The sequence below is a fragment of the Carassius carassius genome, chromosome 12 (assembly GCF_963082965.1).
Source record: "Carassius carassius chromosome 12, fCarCar2.1, whole genome shotgun sequence".
NCBI classification, from domain to species: domain Eukaryota; kingdom Metazoa; phylum Chordata; class Actinopteri; order Cypriniformes; family Cyprinidae; genus Carassius; species Carassius carassius.
In genome coordinates, this window is record NC_081766.1 from 2,053,776 (window position 1) to 2,065,520 (window position 11,745).

General features: G+C 33.4%; 1 protein-coding gene across 8 annotated transcripts in view; it reads left to right on the plus strand.

Moving 5' to 3' along the window:
• eps15l1b (epidermal growth factor receptor pathway substrate 15-like 1b) overlaps positions 1–11,437 on the plus strand; it is a 34,155-nt gene extending 22,718 nt beyond the window's left edge. For 6 of the 8 annotated variants that reach the window (XM_059562993.1, XM_059563000.1, XM_059562995.1 and 3 more), the window contains 2 exons: positions 6,868–7,004; positions 11,053–11,437. In XM_059562993.1, coding sequence (XP_059418976.1) covers positions 6,868–7,004; positions 11,053–11,199 — 284 coding nt within the window. In that variant the 3' untranslated portion in view covers positions 11,200–11,437. Of the gene's footprint in view, positions 1–6,867; positions 7,005–9,324; positions 9,342–11,052 lie in introns of all 8 variants that reach the window. The other 2 variants (XM_059562997.1, XM_059562998.1) reach the window with 2 other exon arrangements.
• The last annotated feature ends 308 nt before the right edge of the window (positions 11,438–11,745 follow it).

Here is an 11,745-nt window from a genome sequence, read left to right on the forward strand (position 1 = left end):
TATATTTGCAGTTTAATTAACGATTTCAGTTAGCTGCCAATGCAAAATTTGCTATGTTTTTTTTTCTTTTTCTTTTATTCTCAGTTTTAATTTGACAACTTTTTTAAGTTTTAGTAATTTAGTCTTGGGCTTTTGTCATTTTTATTAGTTAGTTAGCAGTCATTTTATGTTCTGTCCTGAGAGAAAACTTGACTGATGGGAAACTTCCTGAATGAAACTGAGGTTTGTATTACACTGTATTCCTATTCCTACATTTGGAATCTCAAATTCTTCCTTTTTAGGATAAATGTAAGTCTGCTTGAAAAGCTAGCCTTCTACAAAATAGCCCCAGAAATGGCTGTTTTTAACCCAGCATTTTTAGTGTATATATTATATTTTTAAGTTTACTTTTTTTATATATATATAATTTTAGTACTTAATTTTTTTTTGTAAGTAACTTAAAAAAAGTACGTTTTTCATTTAATATTTGCATTTTTTATTCGATTTTGCTTACTGAAATTGTTGTTTAAAAGTTTGTTATAAAATATATAATATTATTACAAAATTTGATTTAATTATAATTATTAGTTATAAAATATATAATATAATAATAACAGCACTGGCAGGTATTTCTTATAGTTATGTCACAAGTCTCCTCTTTGCCTCTGTCTGTTTATTTCTAGTAAAATGCAACAGACCTCCATTGCAAGTATGTTATTGATGAATTACTCTGTGCTTAATACTGATTTATATTAATACTGGAGTATTCAAATAAGTAATAATTGAAGTTTTAATTATAAAACCCTTCAGACTTGTAGCAGATTTCACCACACGTAAACAAGCTCAATAAAATGACAGATCATGCAGAGTGATTCTGATCATGGAAGGGCCAACACTTCCCCATTTTAACGATATCGAAGTGCATCAGTGCATGTTGAGCTCATCATCGGACAGCTGTGACTGGAAAGATAAGAGTCGTCTTGGTATGAGATAATCAGACGCTGCTTAGGGGAAGAACGGATTATTTCTCTATACTTCACCCAAAAATGTAAATTCTTGTTGTTTTGAGCCTGTATAACTTGCTTTCCTCCGTGTTCACACTGTTTTTGCATGCAATGAAACCATATACAGTACTTGTTAAAAGTATGGAAAATTACATATTTCTCAAACTCAAAAAAAACAAAAACAAAAACAGTAATATTATGAAAACATTTTTACAGTTTAAAAAAGCTGTTTTCAATGTGAATAATAATAAAATGTAATTTTATTGATTTGATTTAAAATGGATTTCCTTCAGAAATCATTCTAATTTGCCGCTCAAAAAACATTTCTGATTAATATCAATGTTGAAAACCACGAGAAATGAAACCATTTTTAGAAATGAATGCTTTTACTCCTACTAAATTTATCAAAAGTCCTCACACTGCATATAGCGTGACCCATTAAATATAACTATAAAAAATGAAATAATAGTTATAATATTTTTGCCCTTTTTTTGTTTTGTTTTTAAATAATATAATATTAAATAAACTAAATAATAGTGTGTGATAATATTATTAAAAATAAAAGGCAGTCCTAGTATTAAATACATTTATTTTATAGTAAACTTAAAAATAAAATGCTAATATTTACTACTACTTTCTTTGTTTGCCTCTTTAAGAAGAATCGCTTTATGTATTCCCCAATTTTAAGTCGCTTTGGATAAAAGCGTCTAAAAATAAATAAATAGAAGCCTTTTCATCATATTCAAACTTAAAATCAGCAGGGCTTTTATTTTAGCGGGTTGCCGGTAAGTAAGTATACACGCTTCTGGATTTATCGCTGCTGATTAAAGAGCGTCAGTGGATGAATGTCAGTTTTGCATTGTGCTTTGAAAACAGCATGATTTATGCTTTAAGGTTGAATATAAAACTTATATAGTACAGTTTGTGATCTAAAATGGTAATTGTGTATTAACAGCTGTGAACTAAGTCGGTACGCAAATGCGCTGTCAGAACATATTTATATAATGCATTTTTTATTTTGGTCGTACATGCGGACCTGCGGACCACTTATGTGCACCCGGTTTATAATGCCATGAACAATTTCTATAAAAAATTAAATAAATGCTGTTGTTTTGAACTTTCTATTCATCAAAGAATCCTGAACAAAATGTTTCCACAAAATATTAAGCCACAAAAAACGAATTAGTATTGATGATAATAATAAGAACCATAATTAATAACTGAGCGCCGATATTAATCATGTGATACTGAAGACTGGAGTAATGATGCTGAAAATATATGGAATAAATTATATTTGAACAGATATTCGCATAGAAAACGGCTATTTTAATTTAAAATAATATTTCACAATATTAATGTATTTTTGAGCACATAAATGCAATGCAGCCTTGGTGAACAAAAGAGACCATATTAAAAACTTGTAAAAATTGTACTATATAAAAAGTACTGTAGTCCTACAAATTCAGGTCGTTTTCACATGTGCAAATGTGTACACAACGTGTGTGTGTGTGGCCTTGATGAACCACATCCACATATAGAATGAGTGAATCCAGAATCACATCATCAAAGTCTGTTCTCTTCCTCTGTTTTGGTCCGCACTGTGAATCTCTGTTTCCTGTGGCATTATCAGCGGTGTAGAGGTTCCCCGACCTTACACCTCTGTGACCATTTATACATTCAGCTGAGGATTTTATTCAGACACGAGGAGTTAAACAAAGTGATTTGTGCTGCAAGTTCTCAAATTGTTCAGATGGTGAAAGTAGAGATTTTTTGTTGTTGTTGTTGGATAAAACACTTTACAATAAGGTTGCAATAGTTAACATTAGTTGACTACATTAGCATGAACTAACAATAAAAAAACACCTCTAAAGCATTTGATAATCTTACTTTTTTTATCAATTTTATTTTAACACTATATATTAAACTTCAGATATAGAGCTTTGCGATTATTTATGTATATATATGTATATGTGTGTGTGTGTGTGCGTGTTTAATGCATCTTTAAAAATTAAATAATAATTATATATTATATATATATACTTCATATTTATGTATAATTAAAATAAAAATATTTTTATTTTAAATTTTTGTTAAAATTAAAATGTATGTAATATAAAATAAAAATAATTTCATCCCAATCATTAATTTAATTAATCATTGATACAGTATTTTTAAATATAAAAATCAACAAAATTAATTAATTAAATAATTATATATAAGTTTACTTAACAGTATGTATGGATAACTAAAATTGATAAATTAGAAGATTAGATTTGATTTATAGTAAATATGTAGTATATATATACTCGCACATAATGTAAGTGGAAATACTTATTATTTAATTCTTTCTAATTTATTAATTTGTGATATATTTTTTTTTGAAGTTTAAGTGTTCATATAAGCCCAAAAATACATTTTATGTACATGCTAAATATCCAACTATATAGAAAGAGCTGGGTGAGACAGTATATGTTTTCTGACGATATAAACAATCAAGATGAATGATTAATTATAAATAATTAAAAGAAATATATAGATTTGCTGTAGACTAAGTAGTACTTTACGTGATTCGATGTACTAGTATTAAAGGCTCAAATACAGTCTGAGATCAATATCTGAATTCAGTTTGTGTTGCACATTGAGCTCCAGTCTTTGTCATTAGCTCACTGAAGTCCCCTCTAGCTCCCACATGTGTTCACACTCTTAACATTAGGACTGTTCGGATGCGCAGGTGTTTACACTACTGGTGTGTTTATTACTGTAAGGGGCACAGAAAGGGCATGGGTGCGGCGCTGGTAGTTTCACTACTATCTCTGAGTTAAGACAGAAAAAAGCTCTTCCTCTCATGGCACATGAGGCCTGTGTGGTGGTGCGAGAGATATAGAGAAGTGAGTTCCTCTAAAGTTGATGGTTCACACCCTTCCACTGAGCACCAGTGTTCCCACGACTGGCTAAATATGTTTGTGCCAGGTTCTCACACGCCTCTGGAACTGTAAATACTGTACGTTTCTGATCTGTGTGAGCCTTTGAAACTTCTCTTCACATGTAAATGTTACCATCATTTCTTTCCTAAGCCACTTTAATTCTCTATTTTTCTTTTAATGCATTTCCTTTTCAGGTGAATCTCATGAAAATATGTATGGGTCACATTTTATCCCAGAGTTAAATAATTTTAGGACCAATTGCATTGTGAGATTTAAGCTATTTTAGAAATTATTTTAGTTATTCTGCTAGTTTTTTTTATTTTTTGCTGATTTGAGGGGTTTATTATTCTCAATAATGATGATCATTACTGTAATTTTTGCATATTTTCTTTAAATACCATTATACAACAATTTTAAAGTGATAAAATTAACAAAAATAGTATTTTACAATTGAAATATACCTAATTATGTATATTATATACATACATGCATACATACAAAAAAAATGCATTAAAGTAATTATTTACATAATGAGTTATATTTTGTAAAAACACAGCAACATAAAAAGCATTACTACTGGTATGTAGCATTTAAGATTTATATAATACAATTTACATTTCATTTTTTAGGCCTACATTTTAATTTATTTTACAATTAAAATGTATATAATATAAAATACAAATAATATCATCATAATAATGAGTTTAATTGCATTTTTATTAATTGTCACTATCATTAGAACATCACAGTAATACCATTTTTTTATTACAATAAACATTAAAACAGATATTTTGCAATGAGAAATTATATAATACAATTTACAATTACAATTTTGCATTTAAATTTATTTTTACAATCAAAATTATAGTTTAATCATCTAAATAAAAAAAAATACTTGATAAAAGTATAATGCATTTAATTGCATATGTGTTTTTGCTGCTTGTTCTTCCCAGGGTTTGTGAGATTCCCCTCGTGTCGAGCTCATTTAATTCTTGTTAGTTGTTGTGTAGCGGGTAGTGGTTGGTGTTGGCAGTTTTTAAAGGTTTGTAAATACTTCTCATATTTTGAAGAAATGAAACTTATGCAGTGGTTTTGATGCACCGCTTGTGAATATGAGCCCTTTTTTGTTTTTTACATCTTTGATCTTATCTAATTGATGTCAGCTGCTGCAGGCCATCTAAAGCCCTCGTTTAATCAAAGATAATTAAACGTCTGCTCCAAAAGGCAAGAATTAGAGCTGTAATCGGGCCTTAAAGTTAGGCCCGACAGGACCCGAGCCCGGCAGGTTTCAGCCCGAGCCCCACGAGTACATTTTGATTGACAGCTTTTTAAAAGCCCGAACCCGTCTACAGCCCGACATTATTTAAATGTGCACACGCACACAGCTCTTTTGCCTTTGTCAAAAAATGAGTCATTAATTCATGTTTTAACATAATTTATTCATAAGTAACGTAGACTAGGCCACTTGGAAGTTGGAATAAAGAAATAAAATAAGTCCTCTGTAACGTAACATCTCAGCACTCTAAATAAACATAGGCTCCTTAAGCATATAAATAGACCAACGCACCAATAAAAACGAGTCTTTTTTAACAAATTAAATTAAGATAAATTTTAAATGAACATGGGTATTTGGCAATAACGAAATTAAGATAAAGGCTCCGCCGGATTTGCTTCGCACTAGCAGATGATATTTAATAAAAGAATAATGCCAACATCAGCGTAAATACTCTGTCCACATTATGCATTTAAGACTCAATGAATATTTAGTTATCATTTGAAAAACCTTTACTCACAGCGATTAGGCTAAGCCTACATGTTTTTGGAAAATGATTGAATCCACTGTAGATGTCTTCCGCACGTTCCTGCGCTCACTGATGGTGCGTCATTATTCAATCATTATTCTCATTATAAACATGGTCAAAACTTTTCCACACCTCAGACTTTGCTTTAGTTGCTGGTGCAACCAAAATGTAATCACCACAGAGGCAATCCTCTGTTTCACCTACTCAGCATCCATGTTCACATGTTTCTCACGTTAATCAAAGCACATCACATGACCGCTCGTTTACCTCGCAAACCCGAGCGCGAGCCCGAGCCCGACCCCAGCCCGTGTAAGATGATATAAATTAAGCCCGAACCCGACTGAACCCGTCGGATCCTATCAGGTTCGGGCAAAGATCTTCAGCTCTAGCAAGAATATGGCGACTTCTAAGATGCCTCACTTTTTTTGTGGAGAAAACAATCCCAGAATGCATTGCTATGAACTTTCTGAAAAAAAAAATGTATGTAATAGAAATATTATTATTTACTATACATATTAATTTATTATAAATAATACATATTTATTATCAAATTATTATTTTGCGATTTATACCGTTTATTATTATATATTTAAATATATTTATTTCATGCAATAGCAAATATAAAAATGTAAATAATCAATAATGTACTATTTTACTTTAATATTTGGGGTTTTGCATGTTAATATATTGAAAATAGCTTGAGTCTGAAGTGCTGCTGAATTCTTGTGGATTTTTATATTTTGTTTTCTTGATTGCTGTCACTTCTTTCTTCCACAAATCAAGGGTGTCCTTCGTCGTCGTCACCTTCGAATCACTTTGTGAAGGTCTTGTTCATCCAAATTATTACAGAATTTGGAGAAAAGCAACTGGACTACATTTATTATAAATGTTTTGCCTTTGTTAGTTGATCGAAATCATCTGTAATGCTGTGAAACAGCCATAATATTACATAGAAATAATAAATAGCTGATCATTAGTGCTTATATTTGATTAAATGTTTGGTCTCATCATATGAGATCCACTGTTATCAGAGTAATACCTTTCAGCTGCTTTTAACTGAATTCTACAACACTTTTCATGAATTTAATGATCTTTTCAAGTTCCTGAACTGCTCTGTTGGTGTTTGGGGGTCATCTTTGTTTTCTTTGACACTTTCAGGGAAGAATAGCGGTTCAGGGGTTCATAGTCAAGGGTTTGGTGCTCCAGCTGTTCGAAAGACACAAACGGACAGAGGACCCGTCTCCTCGTCCTCGACGTTACCGTCTGCGGTTAACCCGTCCTCAGCGTTTAGAGCTGTAAGTCCAGTGTGATGTCGTCTGATCATCTCTGTCTAGCTAGTTCCTGTTGTCTTAGTTTGTAGTTGCATCCGCTTCATCCTAACATGTGCCATCGCTGCTTCCTGCGCTGCTGTTTTGCCCGTTGTCCTGCGCTCGCTGATGCCAGAATCATGCCACGCTTTACACCGCTGTAAGATTTGCTTACGATGTGCTCACCCTCAGTCCATCCGAGTTTGTTTCTTCATCAGATTTGGAGAAAAGGAGCATTGCATCACTTGCTCATCAAAGGATCCTCTGCAGTGAATGGGTGCCGTCAGGATGAAAGCTGATAAAAACATCACAATAATCCACACCACTCCAGGGCATCAGTTAATGTCTGTAAGAAACAAATACTGCATTAAGGCGTTTTTTAATTTTAAACTGTCCGTAATCTATATTAACGCTTCCTCCAGTGAACAAGTGGTCTGGTCTGAATCAGGAGAGAAATCTGCACAGATCGATCACCATTTACAACGTTCAAAACAGCTTTAAACAACATTGTGATATGAGAGTAACAGGAGAGGAACTTCTACACTGGAGGAAGCGTTATTATTGATGGACTCCAGAAGCAACTGTTTAAAGTTAAAACGTCTTGATGGATTTGTTTCTTACAAACACGCAGCTTTCATCTTCTCCAGATGTTCACTGATGGACTGGAGTGCTGTGGATTATTGTGATGTTTTTATCAGACTCTCATTCTGACGGCACCCATTCACTGCAGAGCATCCATTGATGAGACACTGATGCAATGCTACATTTCTCCAAACCTGATGAAGAAACAAACTCATCTACATCTTGGATGAACTGAGGGTGATGACATTTTCATCAAATGTTCATTGCAAGTGAACTATTCCTTTAAAGTGATAGTTTATAATTATTTCACCCTCATGTTGTTCTAAACTTGTACAAGTCAGAAGTTCATACAAATTGTGCACTATAATGTCTTTGCTAAGAAATGCTTTCAGAACACACTTCAATGGTGCTTTTTTGGAGTGACATGAAAACATGATTAATCTGTAGTTGAAGGATTTTAAAACTGATGATGCAGCAAGAGGAAGTTCTGTGGTGGAACCAATCCTTTGTGCCTGTTTGTTTTCAGCCAAACCTTTGATTTCAGGCGAACTGGACTCAAGAACACACATGGGTCATTCTCAGACTCCGGTAATATTACCGTTAGTTCAACACAATGTAATAACCTTTTCAAGTCTGTGGAACAAAAATAGTTCTGAATTTCATAAAAACAGTAAGACCAATGATGCACAAATTCTGCAGAGGAAACATCATTTACATAGTTTATATTTAGTATTCAGTAATCTGATTCGAATCAGTAAGAGCTGTTTGATGTTTATTAAGCATGCATCATAGTAATTTACACACATCTTCAGACCGTGGCATCCATAACAGACTTGAATATTAAAAATAAGTGTATTTGTCTTACCCGAATAGTTGTTTATTGTTTTAGACAGTACATTTGATGCATGCATTTGATTTATGCTTTGAATAACACAATTTGTAACTAAGGCACAAAAATCAATTGTATTCCAGATAGATTCTCTAAAAGCAGGTCTGATTTGTTTTAGGATGTCTAAAGGTTTCTTCACTGGTTTCTGCACCATCTTTCCTGTGCAATATTATTTTCTTTGACTCAATCAATGATTACATAATTTAGAAAACAGCATATGAAAACTCCTTATGCATGTTTGACAACAAAAGCTTGAATACCCATGACTCTCATGGTGAGAATAAAACTTTAGGATCATTTTAAATGCTCTTTCATATTCTTGAAGTACATTAAAGTGACCTTACAAAAACTCATCATGACAATATGACCTCAGAATGACACTTTGGTCTAGAAAAGTGAGAAGCTTTTACAAAAGCACTTCCTGTTTTCTGACACGTAGTAGCAACTGGTTTCACCACAGTGTCACGGTTACTTTACATTGTTTGTGCATATGTGTATAATTTATATTTATATTTTTTTAATAAATGAATTAAATCAGTGGAATTAAGTGCTACAGAAGACAGTGTTAACTTTCGAAATTATTCTTGCTTAATTGTTGTGCACAACCTTATTATTTCAAATCAGGAGTAATCAGTTTAGTAGAATTGAACTTTAATAGTTAAACACGTCAAATCCAGGTCAACTGGGCTAAAAGAGGCTCGGCTGACCTGAATGCACCCTGTGTTGCATGGCGTCTGTGCTGTGCAGATGCAGTTTGCATGTTGCATGAGGCTTTGTGTTGTGTATGCCGTGCTGCTTGTGTCTTCAGAGCTGTGCTGTAATTTGTCTTTCTCCCAGGCACTGAACACACAAAGGTAAGGTGAAACACAAGTCTGTCACATGTCCACATCTGCGCTGCTGCATGTGTTTGTCAACAATTAAACACCTGCTCCACCCTGCGTGCACACAAATCCTGTATATTGAAGCTCTTTAATAGAGCAGCAGCAAATGTAAGACCAGCTGACCAACCGCAGTGAGAAAAGAACAAACATACAGTTTGTGATTGATTCAAGTTTTAGTTTGCATTGAGTGTAATAGGAAGAATTTAGACAGAAATTGCACTTAATGTCTGAATGCAGTTGCATTAACTAATTAATGCATTTAGCAGACACTTTTATCCAAAGCGACTTACAGTGCATTCATGCTAACATTTTTTACCTAACATGTTTTCCCTGGGAATCGAATCCACAACCTTGTGATGCTAACGCAATGCTCTACCACTTGAGCTACAGGAACATTAGATGCATTTAATGTAAAATAGCACCCTTAAAAGTAGTGGAAAGGTAATAGGTTTTTAAGTAAATGCATTATTATTTTATAATCGTTTTGTTATTTTCTCAATTTTTTCACAACTTTTGATTGTTTTTGCATCCTTTACATTATTAATTATATTATATAATTAAAGCACATCCAGATACTGTACATTGTCATGATTTAAGTGACCAAATGCTTTATAGGTCATCTTTATATTTCCTTATATATATATATTGTCTGTGGCTCTCATAAAGCGAATAGTTCATGATGATTTGTTTTCATTCCCTGTGTGTTCGGTCACTGGTAACTTACGTTTGATGGAAACCAAAGGCTTCACAGCGTTTGCTTGTTTTCTTGGCTGTCGATCTCTGCTTGCACTACAGATGATATAAATGATAATCAGTGTGTTTTTGACCAATTAATAAAAAATATAGAAAATTACATCAGATCGGATGTTATATAATTTTGCACACACATGTGCATGTGAAATGAGTGATTTTATTCTCCCTGTTATGTGATTTGATATGAGGGCTGGCCTATATATATATATATATATATATGTATTCAAAAGTCACAATGTGTTCATGATGTTTTTACTGGTGGTGTAAAATTAAGCAACGTTTTTATTCGGCTATTAAATAGGGCTGCAGGATTAATCCAAATAAAATCAAAGTCATGCACTTATAAACAAAAGAGAAGCATTAAAGGGGGCATGAACTGCCATTTGTTATTATTTTGCACTGTTCTCAGAGGTCAACTTAAAATGTTGAAAGATGGACTCTGCTGTGATTTAGATTAAAAATGCATAAATACTAAGTACATATCCGTAATAACAGACAAAGAAGCATCTGTGATCACGTAATTAAAACAGTTCCTCACACGTGTGTTGCGACATTACCGTCGGATCCAATATGGTCTCACAGCATCTTCTTTTAGTTTCAATCTTTCTGAAAATCCTGTCGAATTGTGCCTCGTTTATAAACGAATCAACAGTGAAATCAGATGAACAAAGGACCAATTTCCCCTCAAATCATGCAGCCCTACTTATTCCTATAGTTGTTTATTTTTAGATTAAACATGTTGAATCTACGAATTAATGTCTGTTTAAAAAAAGATATATACGAGCAAATGCATAAATATCAAGATCATTGCGGCTGAAATATGTCAATATATATATTTCCGTTATATATCGCCCAGCCCTACAGTGATGCATTCTGCTGTGTGCATGTGATGAATTGTAGTTTCTGTCATGTCGTTTATTTTCCGGTTCAGTTCGGAAGTGAGACGGAGCAACTGGAGTGGGCCAAACGCGAGAGCCAGAGAGAGGAGGCGGAGCGAATCCGCAGGCTCCGCCTACAAGAACAGCTGGACCTGGAACTGGCTCTGGCTCTCAGTCGAGCTGAAATGCCCAGAACATGAAGCTGCTAGGTTTTTGATTCAATCCTTCAAACTTTCAGATGAAGCTTCTTCCCCAATCACACGCTCTTCCTGAAGATCTCTCTCAGGTTTGCTGTAACGATCACTGAACCAATGAAGTACAACAAAACCAAAGGCTATAGTTACAGATCCACTTATAAAATGCACAAAATACTTAACCACTGAGTTATGCTTTATGAATATTATATACAGCTTCACCAAATACTGTAGGACCAGTCAGACTTATTGAATCACAGAAAAGTGCTTCATATTTAAGTGTCTTTTGGACCTTAGTTTGACTGATCAACTTCATCCAAGTCTCAACCAGACATTTGATTTATTAAGAGGGATTAATTACTAAATGCATGACATTTAGTCACCGTCAGCCCACTATATGATCATATATGATGTCTGTATTTACATATGAACCTGCATAATCAATGCATTCCCGAATCTCATTTGCCCTCCAGATACTGTTAAATATAACGAGTTCGATGCATGAAGAACAAATGAAGCATATTCTTTTATTCTTGAACCTGTTTTTATTTG